Source organism: Triticum aestivum, chromosome 2D, assembly GCF_018294505.1.
Source record: "Triticum aestivum cultivar Chinese Spring chromosome 2D, IWGSC CS RefSeq v2.1, whole genome shotgun sequence".
NCBI lineage: Eukaryota > Viridiplantae > Streptophyta > Magnoliopsida > Poales > Poaceae > Triticum > Triticum aestivum.
The window spans coordinates 420,905,350-420,925,091 of record NC_057799.1 but is presented as its reverse complement, the minus strand read 5'-3'; the positions used below and the strand labels follow the sequence as shown (position 1 = coordinate 420,925,091).

General features: G+C 51.9%; 1 protein-coding gene across 1 annotated transcript in view; it reads left to right on the top strand.

Annotated features, from left to right (window-relative positions):
• The first annotated feature begins 6,557 nt into the window (after positions 1-6,557).
• The window catches only part of LOC123055813 (putative uncharacterized protein ENSP00000383309), a 51,902-nt gene continuing 38,717 nt past the window's right edge, over positions 6,558-19,742 (top strand). The window contains exon 1 of the mRNA XM_044479661.1: positions 6,558-7,100. Coding sequence (XP_044335596.1) covers positions 6,558-7,100 — 543 coding nt within the window. The remainder of the gene's footprint in view (positions 7,101-19,742) is intronic.

Sequence of the window (19,742 nt, the reverse complement as noted above, 5' to 3'; positions counted from 1 at the left end):
ATTTCAGATATAAGAAATCATAACCCATTACGTTGTCTTCCTTGTCCAACATCAACCTTTTAGCATGTCATATTTTAATGAGTGCTCACAATTACAAAAGATGTCCAAGATAGTATATTTATATGTGAAATCCCTCTCCCTTCAATATTCTTTCATGAATTGTTCAAGTGACCAATTCTACGTTTGCTAACTTTCAATAAGTTTACTACCTATACTTATTATGTGTGAAGTCATTACTCCCCATATTATAAGCATATGAAACATATATAGATTCAGATTTATGACATTCAATTTATTCAACCATTTACTCATAGGATATACGTGAAGCACATGAGTAAATGACAAACTACTCCAAAAGATATGAGTGAAGAACACTGAGTAGTCAAATAATTAACTAGCCATGGGAGGATTCTTTTTCATTCAATATTTCAGATCCAATGATTTTATTCCAACAGCAAGTAAAATTGAAAATACGCTCCAAGCAAAACACATATCATGTGACGAATAAAAATATAGCTCTGAGTAAGGTATACCGATAGTTTTGAGGACGAAAGAGGGGATGCCTTTCGGGGCATCCCCAAGCTTAGGCGCTTGAGTCTTCCTTGAATATTACCTTGGGGTGCCTTGGGCATCCCCAAGCTTAGGGTCTTTCCGCTCCTTATTCTCCTCATATCGATATCTCACCCAAAGCTTGAAAACTTCAATCACACAAAACTTAACGTAACTTCGTGAGATAGGTTAGTATGGTAAAGAGCAAACCATCCACTTTGGTACTGTCTAAGACAAGGTTCATAATTGTTCCCACACAATGTCTACTGTACCATATCATTTCTACAATTTATATTGAGAAATATAAGTCATAGAAATTAGAAAACAAGCAAACTATGCAATGAAAACAGAATCTGTCAGAAACAGAACAGTCTGTAATGATCTGAACATAAACCATACTTCTGCTACTCCAAAAATTATGAAATAAATTGGTGGACGTGAGGAATTTGTCTATTAATCTTCTGAAAAGAGAAGCAACTCAAAAGCACTCTTCCGTAAAAAAATGACAGCTAATCTCGTGAGCGCAAAGTTTCTGTTTTTTACAGCAAGATCACATTAACTTTCTCCCAAGTCTTCCCAAAGGTCTTACTTGGCACTTTATTGAAACAAAAGATATAAAACATGATTACTACAGTAGCCTAATCATGTAAACACACAAAAACAGTAAGGGTAAATACTGGGTTGTCTCCCAACAAGCGCTTTTCTTTAATGCCTTTTAGCTAGGCATGATGATTTCAATGATGCTCACATAAAAGATAGGAATCGAAGCACAAAGAGAGCATATTGAAGAATATGACTAGCACATTTAAATATAACCTACTTCCTATGCCTAGGGATTTTGTAGCACACAATTTATAAGAACAACAATCAACTAGCATAGGAAGGCAAAATAAGTATAACTTCAAAACTTTAAGCACATAGAGAGGAAACTTGATATTATTGCAACTCCTACAAGCATGTATTCCTCCCTCATAATAATTTTCAGTAGCATCATGGATAGCAACTTTGTTCTCATACTCAATTGGAACCTCTTCCAAAATAGTGGAATCATTACTAGCTAAAGTTGACACTCTTCCAAATCCACTTTCATAAATATCACACTAAGATTCAACACCCTCCAAAATAGTGGGATCACTAATTCCTAAAGTTGACACTCTTCCAAACCAATTTAAATGATAGTAGTATTCATACTCCAAAAGATATAAGTGAAGTTCATGGAGCATTCTACAATTAACATAGACTAACCAATATCCAAGCTCAAAATATATAAGTGAAGCACACGAAGCATTCTATAAAACCATACTCAAAAGATTTAAGTGAAGCACAAAGAGTAATTCTATAATATCGTACTTAAAAGATATAAGTGAAGCACATGAAGTATTCTATAAATTTATGAAGGGACATCTCATACTATCATGGTTCTTAAATAAAAAGAAAAACACAAAAGACACAAATCATGTGAACAAAACAAAAACCGAGGTATACCGATATTTGTTGAAGAAGAAAGATGGGATGCCAACCGGGGCATCCCCAAGCTTAGATGCTTGAGTATCCTTTGAAATATTTACTTGGGGTGCCTTGGGCATCCCCAAGCTTGAACTCTAGCCTCTCTTTATTCTTCTCACATCGGTAACTCCTCGTTCTTCGAACACTTCATCCATAAAAACTTAACAAAAACTTTGTGAGATCCGTTAGTATAACAAAGCAAATCACTACTATAAGTACTGTTGCAAACCAATTCATATTTTCTTTTTGAATTTTAGCTATTGTAATATAACTTTTCCATGGCTTAATCCACTGATAGAAATCAATAGTTTCATCAAAACAAGCAATCAATGCATCGAAAACAGAATCTATCTTAAACAGGACAGTCTGTAGTAATATGGACGTTTAGTATACTTATGTAACTCCTAAAATTATGAACTAAATTTAAAAATTTGAAAAATTTGTACAGAAGTAATGTGCAAAAATTTCTAGACCCATTTGACTTTCCAGTAAAAAATTTAAAATCATTCACTACAGCCAAAGTTTCTGTTTTTGTTCTGCACATAGTAAACAAGCAATCTAATCATCCTAAAACCAAAGCTTGGCACATTATTTTTATAATACAATGGATATATACAAGGGGATAATTATTTACAGAGAAACTTCCATGAAAAATTCTACATTGTTTCCGTGAGCATGAACACAAGTGCTCAAGGTCGACCCTCACTTCTTCAATGCATAACTTTCCAATCACTTCTCTTTTTGAAAAAAAAATTAGGCATGAGAGGCAAGTAATAATTTTTTTTCATTCTTTTAATTTTTTTTATGTTTCACCCACAACTAAACAGAAACAAAAAGGAAAAACAAAATCTACTTAGTGAAGAAAGCAAACAAGCACACACGAGAATATCAACCCCACGCTATTGCTCCCCGGCAACGGCGCCAAAAAAGAGCTTGATAATCCCCAAGTGCAAGGAGTCATCATAGAAATTTCCAAAGGTGGAAGTGATAAGTATGGAGTGTCGAACCCACAAGGAGCTGAAGGTAAGATCAATATTCTCTCAAGCCCTATCTGCCACTGATACGACTCTACGTACACCGAACGTTTGCTTCCAACTAGCAACGAGAAATAAAACTATGTTGTGGGTATGAAGAGGATAACTTTGTATGATAACGGAGAGCTAAAATATAAAAGTAGGTGTTGTTATCATAAAGTTAGAATATATTACTAAATATTATAAATAGCGAGTGTGGAATAATGATGGGTCGGTGTGCGGAATTATCCTAGGTAATCGTTAACAAGACCGGTAGTCATCATTGCAATTTCATATGAGGGAGAGGCATAAGCTAACATACTTTATCTACTTGGATCATATGCACTTATGATTGGAACTCTAGCAAGCGTCCGCAACTGCTAAAGATCATTAAGGTAAAACCCAACCATAGCATTAACATATCAAGTCCCCTTTATCCCATACGCAACAACCCCCTTACTCGGGTTTATGCTTCTGTCACTCAAGCAACCCACTGTAAGCGAATCATGAACGTATTGCAACACCCTACAGCGGGAATCCCTCACGCTTGCGCGACACGGAGGGCACAATAGGACAGCACCAAAATAAAACATACAACTCGTACCAATCTAGATCATCAATCAACCCAAAGACAAAAGATATCTACTCAAAACATCATAGGATGGCAACACATCATTGGATCATAATATGTGGCATAAAGCACCATGTTCAAGTAGGGATTACAGCGGGGTGCGGGAGAGTGAACCGCGTAAAATAGATGAGGATGGTGATGATGATGGTGATGTTGATGAAGACGATCACCGCGGCGATGATTCCCCTCCCAATGGCACTCCGGCGCCACCGAGAGAGAGGAGGAGAGGTTCTCCCCCTTGTGCTTCCTCCTCCATGGCCTCCCCCCTAGATGGGGAAAGGTTCTCCCTCTGGTCCTTGGCCTTCATAGCAATGATGGCCTCTCCGGGATACTCCTCCATGGCCACCGGTGATGATGGCCCCCTCCGGCAGGGTGCCAGAGAGGGCCTAGATTGATTTCTCGTGGCTACAGAGGCTTGCGGCGGCGGAACTTCTGATCTAGGTTTCTTTCTGGAAGGTTGGGTATATATGAGAGGTGTTGGCGTTGATTTCACGTAAGGGGGGTTTCTGGGCTGTCCACGAGGCAGGGGGCGCGCCCTAGGGGGGTGGGCACGCCCCCCACCCTCGTGGGCAGCCCGGGACTCTTCTGGCTTACTTCCGGTACTTCGTGGGCTTCTTGTGGTCCAAAAATGATATCCATCAAGTTGCACGTCAATTGGACTCTGTTTGGTTTTCCTTTTCTGCGATACTCTAAAACAAGGAGAAAACAGAAACTGGCACTGGGCTCTAGGTTAATAGGTTAGTCCCAAAAATCATATAAAAGTGTATAATAAAGCCCATTAAACATCCAAGATAGATAATATAACATCATGAATACTTCATAAATTATAGATACGTTGAAGACGTATCACTTCTCAGGAGCTCTCCTGGCCTTCGCGCGTGGGACGCTGCGAGGGTCCGCCGCACAGCTACGTTCACATGCCCTTTTGTCGGATATGGGGTTCCGGCAAAACCCTTAAGGTTCGAACTCTGGGGTGCGCGCGAAGTTCTTTCCCTCCTACCCATCCACGCCCTAGCTCGCTAAGATCTCGCGGATGAACTCGACGAACTTGCAACACAGAAAGACACGAGATTTATACTGGTTCGGGCCACCGTTGTGGTGTAATACCCTACTCCAGTGTGTGGTGGTGGATTGCCTCTTGGGCTGATGAAGAACAGTACAAGGGGAAGAACAGCCTCCTGAGGTTGAGGTGTTCTTCTGCTCTGCGGACTTGTGTGGGTGAGATGGCTCTGAATGAGTTCAACCTGCCTCTACTGTGGTGGCTAGCTCTACTTATATAGGCCCTGGTCCTCTCCCCAAATATTGAGCGGGAAGGGAGCCAACAACGACGGGCAAATTTGAAAGGGGACAGCTAGTACAAGCTATCCTGACAAAAGTGGTCTTCGCCTGCAAAAGGCTCTGGTGATGACGGCGTCTTGGGCTCCATGGTGACCTCCATCTTGCCGTCCTGCTGGTCTCGGCTCGTTGCACCGATATGGTAACCTTTGCCTGACACCTCGGTACTCCGCGCCTGCGCTTGCCTCCTTAGCACCAAAGAGGAAACAAGGACGCTGCGCGCGCTGGCGCCCGCCTGGTGTCGATCGTCTATCTCCGCTCCTCGCGAGGCAGCCTGGTGAGGCCGCTCCTGAGGAGGTCCTGCGTCATCCGCCTCGCGAGGCTTGGCCCCTCGCGAGGGTCTTGAATGCCTTGTTGATGAAGGTGGGCCGTACAGGCCTGCTAGCAAAGCCACGCCGTGGGCCGCAGGCAGGCAAGTCTGGGGACCCCCATTCCCAGAACGCCGACAGTAGCCCCCGGGCCCAAGGTGCGCTCGGGCTTGGCTTCGCGGCGAAGCCAAGGGTCAAGTACGGAGCGCCGCAGGCCCCAAAAGCCTGCAGCCTTGATTGACGCGTGGCGGTTGATTAGACGTGGGCGCCTCCGCTTCCCCACGCTGCCTCTGAATCCGCCTGGCTATGCAGCCCCTGCAACCTACGCAGTTATTCTCCCATCACCCGCGCCTTGTTTCTCCAGTTCCTCTGCTTCTTCGAGACTCTGCTCCTTCCTTCCAATCTGACCTGCGCTTCGCCTGCTTCATCGCCATGGCGCCGAAACAGGCTGACAAGGGGAAGAAACCTCTGTCTTTGCCAAGTGCGCCTCCGTCCTTCGAGCCTGCGCTCGGCCGTCCCCGGGTGCTCAACGACGAGGCCATGGACAAGGTGCGCCCCATGCTTGCTTCTAGTTTCAACGAGTGGGGAGAGACGGTGGCTTGGCCCGCGTCTCGTTCCCGTATTGCTCGGGCGGCCACTGAGGTCCCAATCTTCATAGATGACCTTTGGGCTGGCCTGATTCTCCCCTTCTCCGCCTTCTTCAACCCGGTGCTTGAGCATTATCAGATCCACATGTTGCATCTCGACCCTCAATCCGTGACTTTTCTTGCCGTATTCGCCTTTGTGTGCGAAGCCATGGCTGGCATCGCCCCTTCTGTGACCCTCCTTCGCCATTTCTTCTCATTGCATATGACTGACCCTTGGCAGAGCTCGGGGTGTGTGGGCTTCCAAGCCGTGGCCGCGACAGCGGGCGCGGGGATCGACTTTGAGCTTCCTCCATCCACGAGCGAGTTTCGGACACGATGGGTGTTTGTTGACGCCGGCGTGCTCAGCCCTCTGCTCCGTGCTCCACCAGGGCCTGCTGTTCCCAACTCCAATTGGGGCCACCAGAGGCTCGCAAGCCCCCGTCTCGCTCCTGTCTGGCTCAGGCTGAGGCGGCTGAAGGACTGCGGCGTGACTGTGCCTATGGTGGTGAAGAAGTTTGTCAAGCGCCGAGTTGCCCCGCTTCAGCGCCATTCCCACCCGATGTGGACCTTGCTCAGCAGCCAGGACCACATGAGGTTTCAGGAGGAAGGACTTCCTCTTACGATGCGGCAAATGGTGCTTGCAGTCCTGACGGGTGCCCCTCTGCCGGACGACATGCCCAAGAAGAGCTGTCTGCTGTACCGCTGTGAGAACAAGGCCGAATTTGCCGCGGGCACGCCCTCCTTTGATGTGTGGGGGCTGCGCCCGATCGGCCTGGTGGGGCCCCGCGAGAACCCCGTCGACGTGGTCCCCTTCCTCGCCGCTGGTGCCGAGCTCGCCCCAAGTGAGGGTGCAGGAGGGCAAGCTCCGACGGAGGTCGGTGGCCCAAGCGCTGAGGAGCACATGCCACGTGGTGATCTTGGGGCGTCGTCCTCGGGAGCTCACGATCCCTCCCCTGGGGCGTCGGTGACCGAGGCAACGCAGCATGCGGTTCCCGAGGTCAAGGCCCCGGAAGCCTGGGAGGTCGTGGCGAGACGACGCCCGACTGTTCACCGCAGCCGAGCACCCCTGAAGTTGTCCCTCCAAGCTCTTCTTTGGCTGCGCCTCGCGCTGGCCGCCATGTCCAGCACTTCGGTCGGCTTTGCATGGACTTCGAGGAGCTCCGCAAGAGGATAGGATCCCCGAGCGGCAACAGCATCTTCGGGCCGTTGAAGCGACGAAAGTACTTCGCTGTCGACGAGTAAGTACTGCACCTTGTGGTTTCTTGATTGTTGCTTCCCTTCCTGATGCTAGTTCCTCAGGACCCCTTCTGCCAGGACCGTTGAGTCCCTCGCGAAGCAATCCTCGCCTTCCTCAGCACCGCCGTTGGCCTTGTGCACCCCGAGCCTGCATGCTGCGCCCGGAGCCGGGCCGACTGAGGGGTGCACTCGCCTCCATGGAGCCTCGAATCTGCGACCTCGTTGCCCTTCCTGCACGGTCTGGCTTGGAGCCTGGCGGGCGTTCCCTGTTCTCCTCCTCTGGTTATGGACAACAGCTGGTTGGGCTCGGCCTTCAGCTCTTCCTCAAGCGGCGGGCCCCGACTGGCTAGGACCCCCCGCAAGGACTGGCTGGCGCCTGGGGCAGCACTAGCCCCCAGCCCCCTGCCGAGAGGTGGTGCGTCGCTTGATGTCCCGCCTGCAGCCCCCGGGGTGGAGGATGAAGTGAGCCGTGCGTTCGAGTCCGAGCGCGGGCGAAGCATCGTTCGTCACGAGCTCTTCCAGCAGGCGATGGACGTGATGAGTCGACTCGGTGAAGAACTCACAGGTGTTGACTCGCGCCTTGAGGCTGAAGGTCTTCGGCTGGTGGAGGAACGGCGTAAGCTGAAGGTGGCCATCAGCCTTGGCCACTATCAGCGTGATCTTGAGAATGCGAAGGCTGAGGCGTCCCTCAAGGTTTCCCGCGAAGCTTGCTCCCGAGCCTTGGAGGAGGCTCGAGAGGCTGACTGCCGTCACGAAGCTGCGGAGAAGCGCGCGTGGGAGCTCCAGGCCTGGAGTGCGTCTCTCGAGCAGCAGGTGGAGGAGCGCAGAGCCATCCTTGTGTCGCTGAGGGGGACGCCCGCAGAAGAAGAGGAGGTCCGGAGGCGTGAGGAGGCGCTGGCTCTGGAAGCCGTGGAGCGCAGCCTTGAGCTCGAACAACTGGAGACAAGGGAGCGTCAAGTTGCTCAGGCGGAAGATGCCGTCGGGGCTCGTGAGGCCAAGGTCCAGGAGGAAGTCGATCGTCAGGTGGCGCGGGTTCGCGCGGATCTTGAAGGTCGGTACGACCTGAAGCTGAAGCTTGCAGGAACTGAGGCGGCGGGCAGGACCGCCGCTCTCAGGCCCAAGTTAGACGAGGCGGAGAGACGTGGGAAGGCCGCGGCTGCCGCCTTGGTCACGGCAGGCGGACTTGGCCTCCGCCCACGCCGAGCTGCTTTCGCTTTAAAAACGGGTTGATGATGCTGAGGCCGTCACGCGGCAGAACAGGGAGGAAGTGCTTCAACGGCGGACGCTGGAGCGCGAGCATGCCCCCATGCTTCAGGACCTCCGAAATAGGGCTAACACCGCCCTGGGCTTCATCTATGACGAGAATGCACCGCCCCCCACTCGAATGACTACGCCAGCTACCTGACCTTCTTCACCAACATGGTGACACACCTGGAAGCCCAGTCTGACAGGGCTCGCCAGCTCGTGGAAGAGAGGAGTCGGGGCCTGCTCGGGCGCGCGTTCTGCCGCGTCTTCAACCATCTCCGGAACACCTACCCCGACATCGACTTCGATGCCGCCATTGCCCCCGTGCCACATGCCATCCGAGGCGACCTAGCGCGGTGGGTGGAGGACAATGTGGATGCGCTGGTCAGAGCCTTTGCCTCTGACGACGACGCGGTGGTGGTCGTCGCGGATGAAGGCGACGTGGTTGACGACGGCGACGGTGACGGTGACGGCGAAGACAACGACGACGCGAGCGACGCGTCTGAGGGCGATGTAGCGAGCGACATATCTGGCGGATCCCGCATTCTCTTGTGATTTTATCCTGTACTAAAAAACTCGGGCATGGCGCCTAAAGATTGTGAGAGCATTTTGAGAGGGGGAGCCCCTCATGTAAACAAATCATGATTTCTACTCCTTTATGTTGAACCGAGGGTGCGTTTTGGTCAATCACGAGCCTGACGGCAAGTTTTGCCGCTGCGGCTTACCTTAGCTGGGGCAGGCCCTAAATCGTACTGTAAGGTTGAGAGTCGCCGCGGGGCTCCTGAAGGGTCTGCTGACTCGCCCGAGTGGGCCTCACGAGGTTCTTGTGCCGATCGGCACGCGTGGCATGCGTGTTGTGCCTTGCCCCGCTTACGAGGGGCCTGCGAGGGGGAGGCGGTGAGTGTGAGCTCCAGAACAAGGCAAGAACCAGATGGCAAGAAATCGCTTGAACGAGAAAATTCACCCCCGCACGCAATGACAAAAACTCGACTCCAACTTAAATCCAAATCCAGAAAGCAAGACTACAGAAGAAGAGATCCAAAGCAAATGGCCGCGTCCGGCGCCTAGTCTAGTCTTCTGGTCTTCAAGTCTTCTCACCAGCGCGGAGCTAAGTGCTGCCACTAGGCATGGGAGGGAGCCCCAAGGCCTGAGGCCGGCACCCCTGAGACTCCGGGGCATGTACAGCCCCACTCATTATTACGTGAGAGTGTCACGGGCGGCGAGCTTCACAGGCACTGGGCCTTCTTCACAGGAACCGGCCTTTCTTCATATCGCCAGACGAGGGCCCCGCCTCGCGCCACCCTCGACCACCTTTGAGCCGACCGGCAACCTGGACGACGCTAAGGGGGTAAAGGGGACGCCAGCGGTGCCCCCGGCGACCATGGGTCCTCTGCCGGGGGAAGGCTCGCTGGCACCTCCCCGGCAGAGGGCCTACCTCCGGACGTTGCCTGGCTTCGCGCGACGTGGGGAGGGGCCTTGCTCCTGGCTCCCTCCGTGCGGCCCCCAGCGTGCTTCCCCCGGCGGAAGGGATGCTGCTGTGTCGGGGTCGTCGATCGATGTTGTGACCTGATTCACTTGCAGCCCATGGTTAGCGTAAGCCTGCCCCTGAGAGATTAGTGGTACCCTGAAGTTGTCGTTGCTGGCGCAATCGTCACGGTTCTCCGTTGGTTCCTGGAAGGCTTTAACTTCCAGCGTCCCCTCTTCCCAATCCTCTCCGAGGAACGAACCAGGGTCGTCCTCCAGTGCGTACTCCTGATCCATCATGCGGGGCACATAGGCTTCCGGGGCCGTCACCCCGAACACCTCGCCGTAGTGCCCCACACTCCATGTTGCCCGGCCCAGCGTGGCATCCTGAGGATGGTAACGCGGCATCCCACTGGGACCATGGGAGGCGACGCCTGTACCCATGCTTGTCGCGGGCGGTGGAGCCCCCGGCGCCGCTGGCCGTGTTGGTGTTGACGAAGCCCCCAGGCGCACCCGATGGCGCGTGGTTGCGGCGAGGCCCCCCGTGAGACCCCGTAGTGGCCAGAGAAGGAAGCTGATAGCAGAAGGGTGGCACCCCCGATGCCGTCGCATCCAGCATCTCGGCAACACGCTCCAGCAGTGCATCCCGGCCGCTCTCCATCAGCTGGCACCGCAGCAGCTCTCACGCCACCGTGAGCGCTGCCCGCATGTTTGCCTGCTCCCGTCGTGAGTGCGGCGCCGTTGCTACGGCGTGGCTTGCCGCCCTTGCAGCGGCTCGTACTTGCCGTGGAGTGAGGGTAGATGATGCCTGGCCGCGCTGCCCGCGCCCCGCAGTGTTGGGCGGTGCTCGCGCCGCCTGGAGCGCGGGGTCGAGGGCTTCATGGGCATGTGACACCGCTCGGGCTGGCCAAGCTGCCCAGCGGTCGGAGTCTGGCCTTGGATTGCCGGACATCAGGGCGTGGAGCGTCGGTGGATCGATCGGCGAGGAAGAGGCTCCGGCGCACCCCTACCTGGCGTGCCAAATGTCGGATGTGGGGTTCCGGCAAAACCAATAAGGTTCGAACTCTGGGGTGCGCGCGAAGTTCTTTCCCTCCTACCAATCCATGCCCTAGCTCGCTAAGATCTCGCGGACGAACTCGACGAACTCGCAACACAGAAAGACACGAGTGGATTGCCTCTTGGGCTGATGAAGAACAATACAAGGGGAAGAACAGCCTCCTGAGGTTGAGGTATTCTTGTGCTCTGCGGACTTGTGTGGGTGAGATGGCTCTGAATGAGTTCAACCTACCTCTACTGTGGTGGCTAGCTCTACTTATATAGGCCCTGGTCCTCTCCCCAAATATTGAGCGGGAAGGGAGCCAACAACGGCGGGCAAATTTGAAAGGGGACAGCTAGTACAAGCTATCCTGACAAAAGTGGTCTTCGCCTGCAAAAGGCTCTGGTGATGACGCCGTCTTGGGCTCCATGGTGACCTCCATCTCGCCGTCCTGCTGGTCTCGGTCTCATTGCACCGATATGGTAACCTTTGCCTGACGCCTCGGTACTCCGCGCCTGCGCTTGCCTCCTTAGCACCAAAGAGGAAACAAGGATGCTGCGCGCGCTGGCGCCCGCCTGGTGTCGATCATCATGGCTCACGTCACGAGAGCCTCGCGAGGTTCGCCCCGCCTTGATATCTCCACTCCTCGCGAGGCATCCTGGTGAGGCCGCTCCTGAGGAGGTCCTGCGTCGTCCGCCTCGTGAGGCTTGGCCCCTCGCGAGGGTCTTGAATGCCTTGTTGATGAAGGTGGGCCGTACAGGCTTGCTAGCAAAGCCACGCCGTGGGCCGCAGGCAGGCAAGTCTGGGGACCCCCGTTCCCAGAACACCGACACCTTTGGCTTGCCGAGCGTGGCATCAGCCTATCAGCACAACCTGCGGCGCGTCCTGGAGGCTAAAGAGGCTAGGCACCACGCCGTCCTGGCAGAAATGGAGACGGTCCTTAGGGAACCACCTGAGCCCCGAGAGCCTCCCGAGGCTCAGGGCCCCGGTGGCTCGTAAGGAGCTACCCCTTCGTTGCACGCCTTCAGCTGCCCCAACTCTCCTTCGTCTACAGAACCAGGTGACATTTTCCAAGTTCGTTTAGCTGGGAGCGCCCCTCGGGCTGCATTATTCCCAGGCCGCATGGGTCCGTCCCTGTGGCATGTATCCATTTTGCTTATGTCTTTAGTTTACCTTGCTGGGGGCGCCCCTCGAGCAGCATCATCCCCAAGCCGCTCGGGCCTGACCCAGTGGCATGTATCTTTCTGCATTTACCCAAGCTTATCTGCCTTCCGTGCTTAATCCGCCTATGATTATCGCCTGCACGATTACCACCTGCTCGATCGTCGCCTCCCACGGGACCTCCTCACACTGGCACGACGCTGGTGCATGGGTTCGTCCCTACCACGTCGACAAACCTGAGCGGTCGAGCTCTGGCTCGCGGCATGCCCCGCGCACGTCACCTCATCAGGCCCTCAGTGCCTTTACCTCCTCATGGAGCAACCAGCGGCAGGCTGGCAACCATAACGGCAAAACCGTGTTTCTCCTTGTGCTGGTTTGCAGAAATATCATGAGGATAGCACGGGGCGGCACCGCGAGCTCCCACCTCTACCAAGTAATCCGCTTGCGCGTTAAAAGGGGGGCTCCTGAGCATCGCGACTCAGGAGCTCTTACCGGCTCTCCAACCCTCAGCCCCTAGCCTTGACCACGGCATCGCGACCTGGCATACCAGCGGCGGTTGAGCTCGCTCGAGGGCCGGGACCTGAGGATGTAGAGCATAAAGGAAAGCATTGGAAGGGGGGACCCGTATGGGCCTAACCTGTCTACGTTGCGGATGATTGCGCACAAGTCTGGCGCGGCGCCGAGAATCGACCCCGAACTGCCAAGATAAGTCACGAGCTCGGAACAACTAAATTGTTGGAGCCTAGGCGTTACGCTCGCCACATCCCTGATGCGGCCATGTCGCATCCCTTTCCTACCTTACCATAGCTGCTTGAGGGCTAAGGGGGACCTCCTGAGCATCGTGCCTCAGGGGCTCTTACTGGACCTCGGGCCGCTCACCTCCTGGCCTTGACCACGGCACGCGACCTGGCATACCAGCGATGGCTGCAGCCTGCCTGGGGACCGGGACCTGTCAGCGTAGAGCAACAAGCTATCGCGAGGATGGAAAGGGGAGACCGAGCCTTAACAGGACATGTGTTCGCAAATTTTCATAACATGGAAGATATGCGCAAAAGACATTACAGACCCTTTACGCACCGCTACGGGGTACTTCATGATTCTTCGCAGGGAATAAAAACGAGAACTAAGAGGAATCCTATCTACACCCTCCCGCGGCGGACGCCATCATCAACAGTGGGCCACGGGAGGCCGGCGCCGACCCCATCCAGATCAGCGGCGGCGGCGGCTGGACGTCGCGGCCCTACTTCGAGCCCGGCGAGAGCTCGGGGGCACGTAGCTATCGCCGCTCATCTCCGGAGTCTCGTAAAGCTCGGGAGAGTCGCTAGACTCCCAGGGGCTGCTGCTGCTGGAGTAGCCACGAGCAGAGCGCGCGTCGTCCTGGCGCTCCCCTCCAGGGCAACACTCCAGGCGGCGGCCCTCCGCGTCGAAGACCTTGAAGAATAGCGTGGAGGAGCCGTCGTACTCGAAGTGGATCGCGAGGGCGCCCTCCGCGCGGCAGATCTGCGCAACCTCGCCCCAGCCGCGGGTCATGAAGATCTTGCCGGTGGGGACTGCTTCGATCTCTGCTCAGGTCGCTGGAGCATCGCAGTCGGCATGCTGCAGCCAGAGCTCGAGAGGCCCCCTCGGCAGCATCACGTCGGATAAGAACCGCGGGAAGCGGATCCAAGAGCTTGGGGCATCGGTGCCCATAGCACGAGCTCGCACGAAGAATCCGAAGCGTGGATTCCAGGGGCGACAGCGTGTCGCCATAGCGTGGCGACCACGGGCGCGGCGCGGGCGGCGCCGCTCGTCGCTCCGCCCTCCTGAGCCCTCAGCTCGGGCGTACAAGGGTAGCGGATACCCTAGAGGAGGCCGCTCGCACCAAGGCCTCGTCACCACCTGCATCCCTGCTTCGTCGTGGCGGTGAGCCGGCCTCTTCTTCGGCGGAAGCGGCCCTGGATCATCGCGGGGGGCCTTTCCTTTCTCTTTAGTGGAGAACCTTCGGATGGGAACCATTGCTGCTAGAAGTGGAGCAAGGAGGAAGAAGCGAGTAACCCAAGAAGAGATGGGCGACGGGGGCTCCGCCCCCCTCCCCATTTATAGCGGAAGAAGGCCAACCGGCGCCTCCCACGATCATAGGTAATGATGGTTTTCCTATCATGTCGCAGGGACTTGTCAAGTCGAGCAGTTGCCGAGGCAGCGTGGGGAAGCGGAGGCGCCCATGTCCAATCAACTGCCACGCGTCAACCGAGGCCGCAGGCTTTTAGGGCCCGCGGCGCTCCGCACTTGACCCTTGGCTTCGCCTCGAAGCCAAGCCCAAGCGCGCCTTGGGCCCGGGGGCTACGGTCGGCGTTCTGGGAATGGGGGTCCCCAGACTTGCCTGCCTGCGGCCCACGGCGTGGCTATGCTAGCAGGTCGTACGGCCCATCTTCATCAACAAGGCATTCAAGACCCTCGCGAGGGGCCAAGCCTCGCGAGGCGGACGACGCAAGACCTCCTCAGGAGCGGCCTCACCAGGCTGCCTCGCGAGGAGCGGAGATATCAAGGCGGGGCAAACCTCGCGAGGCTCTCGTGACGTGAGCCATGATGATCGACACCAGGCGGGTGCCAGTGCGCGCAGCGTCCTTGTTTCCTCTTTGGTGTTAAGGAGGCAGGCGCAAGCGCGGAGTACCGAGGCATCAGGCAAAGGTTTCCATATCGGTGCAACGAGACCAAGACCAGCAGGCCAGCAGGACGGAGGTGACCATGGAGCCAAGACGGCGTCACCACCAAAGCCCTTTCGCAGGCGAAGACCGCTTTTGTCAGGATAGCTTGTACTAGCTGTCCCCTTTCAAATTTGCCCGCCGTTGTTGGCTCCCTTCCCGCTCAATATTTGGGGAGAGGACCAGGGACTATATAAGTAGGGCTAGCCATCACAGTAGGGGCAACTCAACTTGATCTCACCCGATCGAGAGCCAACCCTTAGCGACACCGAACACAAGAACACCTCAACCTCAGGAGGCACTACAAAAAAAATACACTTCCGTGATGATACGTGTTTGTCACAGTAGGTCGCGTTTTCTGTCATGCATGTACATCCATGACAAATTTATGACAGAATCAAGATAGTCATACCTGTGCTGTCGTAGAAGTGTTCCATGACATTGCCAAAATTATCATCACGGAAGTGTCCACTTCCATGACGATAAATCGCGCGTCACAGAAGTGCTTTCGTCAAGGGTGACCGACACGTGGCATCCACCGTAACGGAACACCGTTAAGCTATCGGGTCGGGTTTTGGATCCGATAACCCGTTAACAGCCCTGACCAATGGGGATTTTCCACGTGTAAAATCATCATTAGCTGGAGGAAACACGTGTCGGCTCATCGTTGGGACAGATGTCATCCACTCATTGGACGGAAGGCGCCTATGATACGTCGACACGTGGCACGGCCCAACAGAGGCCCATTCCTGTGAAAAGGCCGGCCCGTTTGACTTGGTGAAAAGGTGGCGGGCCGGCCCATGGAAAGCCTGTTAACGGCCTGTTCGTATATAGCCCATTTACAGCCCGCTAACCCAAGGCCCGTTACGCCCTATCCGAATTAGGCCCAGTAGCGTCATCTGGGCCATCCAATATGATTCCAGCCCGTTTTCACTTCTGGCGCATGTATGGCCCATGACGTCTTTCGGCCCATATGAGGCCCTATGTAACTCTTGGCCTATTAACGGCCCGTGGTGAAACTGGCCCGTAATGAACAGTGTATCACTTTACACCCATTAACGGCCCGTGGTGAAACTGGCCCGTAATGAACAGTGTATCACTTTATACCCATTAACGGCCCGTTATTCCGTTGGGCCGTTTCCAGCCCATGTTATCTTTCGGCCTTCTCAGAGCCCATTTATTCTTGGGCTCATTTCCAGCATTCGTTTACTTACGGCCCGTTACTGTCATTTTCTGCTTGTGGGCCAAATTCAGCCCGTGGTTACAGTCGGCCCGTTTGTGGTCCGTTAATACGTTGGGCCGTTTTCATAGCGTCATCAAATACGGCCTATTAACGATGGCCCGTTATGGTCGGCCCATGAACGGACGATTCCAACTCTAGCCCGTTTACGGCCATAATGCGGTCTGTTTGGCCCATGTTTGGCCAATCGATCATACGGCCCGTATAAGGCCCATTGATGATACGGCCCGCAGAAGGCCCATTGTTTCTACGGCCCGTAGAAGGCCCATTGTTTCTACGGCCCGTAGAAGGCCCACTGTTTCTACGGCCAGTAGGAGGCCCAGTGTCACTACAGTAAATATTAGCCCATGGTTATTGTGGCCTAGTTTTAAAAAATAGGTTATTGCAGCCACTAGCTAACCGCGGAAAAAGAACTGCAATGACTACAAGCAAACAAATAAACAAGACAACAAGGAAATAAATAAGCAAGCAACTAACGCTAGGCTATCACGGCTATTACACATATTACATCCACTGGGCATCAAAGTTCGCCACCAGTGCAAATATAGGGAACAAAGCAGCATATCATATACACTGGTTGTCAAAGTTGGCGACCAGCGCAAATAAACGCCGCAGCAAAACAAATCCAGAACTGAAACCACTTCAGAAGATCTCAAGAAACAATATCCTGGGTACCCATAATGCTGGCAAGATGCTTAGCAAGCTTATTAACTTTCTCTTGTTTGGCGCTTAAATCCTCCAGCGCTTGCTGTTGCACCAGAAAATATGCATCTGAATTCTGCAGGGACTTCCTCAGTCCTTCAGCTTCCTGTCGCAGCACATCTGATCGATGTCTTTCAACTTGAAGTTGAGACTCAAGAAGACGAACTGATTCAGGCAGCGAGTTCGAAGAGCTTGTGCCAGCAGTAGTGGCCAGTAACTCGAACACTACATCAAGACAGGACTTTTGGGTTCCCTCACTGTCGTCAAGATAGTTTTTATCAGCTTTCTTGGAGACCAACAGGGATGTCTCACTATCTTGAACCTTATCTGCATTACTTCCTTTACCATTGGATAACGCGGTACTGTTCTCCAATATTTTGTCCGCATTCTAAAAGAGAAACAAGCAGACACATCACATGTTTACCATGTTGTATATGAAACTCATTTTGGTAAATGAGTTCAGTAGTAAAGTGGACAGGATAACAGCATGAAACAAACATATATCTATGTACCATGGTCACTTTATGGTCTATATCATTCTAGTTTTTGTTGCCAAATCAAGATAGAGACACAGTTCAAATAATATTTGTTCAAGACAAAGCAGAATAGACAGAATATAAGTGTGGGTAACTATAGAGCAATAACAACACTTGTAATGTGCATGACATGAGAACATAACTGTTTATTCAATTGAAACTGAAATCAACATAGAGCAGGTTACAACAGCAAACCAGTTAAAGAAACAGGTTTAAAACATACCTGTTGCGCCATTGGAGTTTCAATTCCATCCTTCAAATTTGAAAATAGTTGGTATGAGTAAATACAGTAATGCAAGAGCAAAGGAGTATGAACCATAGCTACAGAACCTGACCTGAGAACAAATCTTCTTCTCCTTTAAGCGTTGAGTTGGGATTCGGAGTGGTGGTCCTCGTGCTTTGGGCACTGCAGTTCCCTTACTAACTGCTCGTGTTTGGGTGCTCTGTGGTGGAGACGGTGCTGTGTCAACTGGAACTGGGTTACTATCTGCCGGGGTTGGGGTTAGAAGGGGTGTAGCTGGTTCTCTGTCCAACTGGGTAGGGGTACAATCTGCGAGAGTCTGGGTTATGTGTGGTGGATCTGGTCCTTGGGCAAGTACAACCGTGGTTCTATCTGCATCAACTGGTAGCACTATCTTTTCTGAAGACCGTGTTGTTACTCCCTTAGATACTGCCATCACGCTCTCCAATTCAAATGGCTGATAAACAAGAAAAGTAATTGAAAGTATAGACATTGTATGATAGACAGGTGCAATGGATAGTGGGGAATAAAAGAGGGCATGAAATAATTCATATTTATGTTGTCTAACCAAACAGGATAGCATGACACAATTTCACATATATGATGGCTAACTAAACAGGATAGCATGACACAATTTCACATTATGATGGCTAACTAAAAAAGATGGAAAGACATAGTTCAAAATATGAGACTATGTAAACAGGATGACATGACATAACTATATAATGTGTTTATTAAATAGGTTGGCATGCCATAATTCACATACATTCACGGATAGAATGCCATAATTCAAAATATGATGACTGTAAACACTAAACAGGATGAGATGATATAACTATATGATGTCTTTATTAAATGGGTTGCCATGCCATAATTCAGATAGATGATGTGTATGTACTATGTAAACATGATGGCATGATATAATTCAAATATATGATTTATATAGTAAGCAAGTAAGCAGATGGCAATCCATATATGATGTAAAAACTAAGCAATGCAAGACAACATGCATGACATGGGTAATATAACCCTGCCAAGTTTGAGCATAGACCTCAGGGGGGAAATAGGACTGGTCATCAGTCTCTGAATCCTCCTCTGAGGAGCTCTCTGTAACCAGCAAGATGTCTGCTTCAGCAGGTAGCATTGTCTGCTCTGAATACCTTGTTTTCACTCCAGATACTTCCATCACCGCTTCAAATGGCTGATGCACAGGAAGAGTAGTTGAATATACAAACGTTGTCGACAAATGGAACACGTAATACAAAAAAATGATAGCATGATATAATTCACATACATGATGATTGGCTAAACAGCATGGCATTGCATAATTCACATATATAATGCCTTTGCAACAAGATAGCATTGTATAATTCACATATATAATGTCTTGCAACAAGATGGCAATGCATAATTCACATATATGGTAATTAGACACTGAACAGGTGGCATTCACACAAAGCATGTCTAAACTAATCAAATGACATAGCAATGCGAGACACCATACGCACGATATGAGCAACATAACCCTGCCAAGTTAGAGCATACACCTCGGGGGGGGATAGGACTGGTCATCTGTCTCTGAATCCTCCTCTGAGGAGCTATCCGTAACCAGCGAGATATGCGCTTCGTCAGATAGCATAGTCTGCTCTGAAGACCTTGTTTTCACTCCAGAATTTGCCATCACCGTGTCAAATGGCTGATGCACACGAAGAGCAGTTGAATGTACTAACATTGTTGACAAATGTAATATGTAACGAAAAAAGGATGGCCTGATATAATTTACATATAAGATGACTGGCTAAGCAGGATGGCATTGCAAAATTCACATATATGATGCCTGGCTAAACAAGATGGCGTTGCATAATTCACATAAACGATGAATAAACTAAACAGATGGCATTCGCACAAAGGATGTCTAAACTAAGCAGATGACATATTTGATGTATAAAGTAAGCAATGCAAGACACCATATGCATGATATAACCAACATCAGCATGCCAAGTTAGAGCGAAGACCTCAGGGGGTAAATAGGAGTTGTCTTCTCCTTCTGAATCCCCCTCAGAACAGATATCTTCCTCTCGATTACAATCCGAAATGCGTGGAGGGGGGCTGCCTTTGCGCCTACCATGGAGCGACGTCTGCATGAAATTTTATTGCCACGCAAGGCTCGTCTCTTTTGCTCTACATGTTCAGTTCCATTGTTTACAATAACTGTCATGCATAGGAATAAAA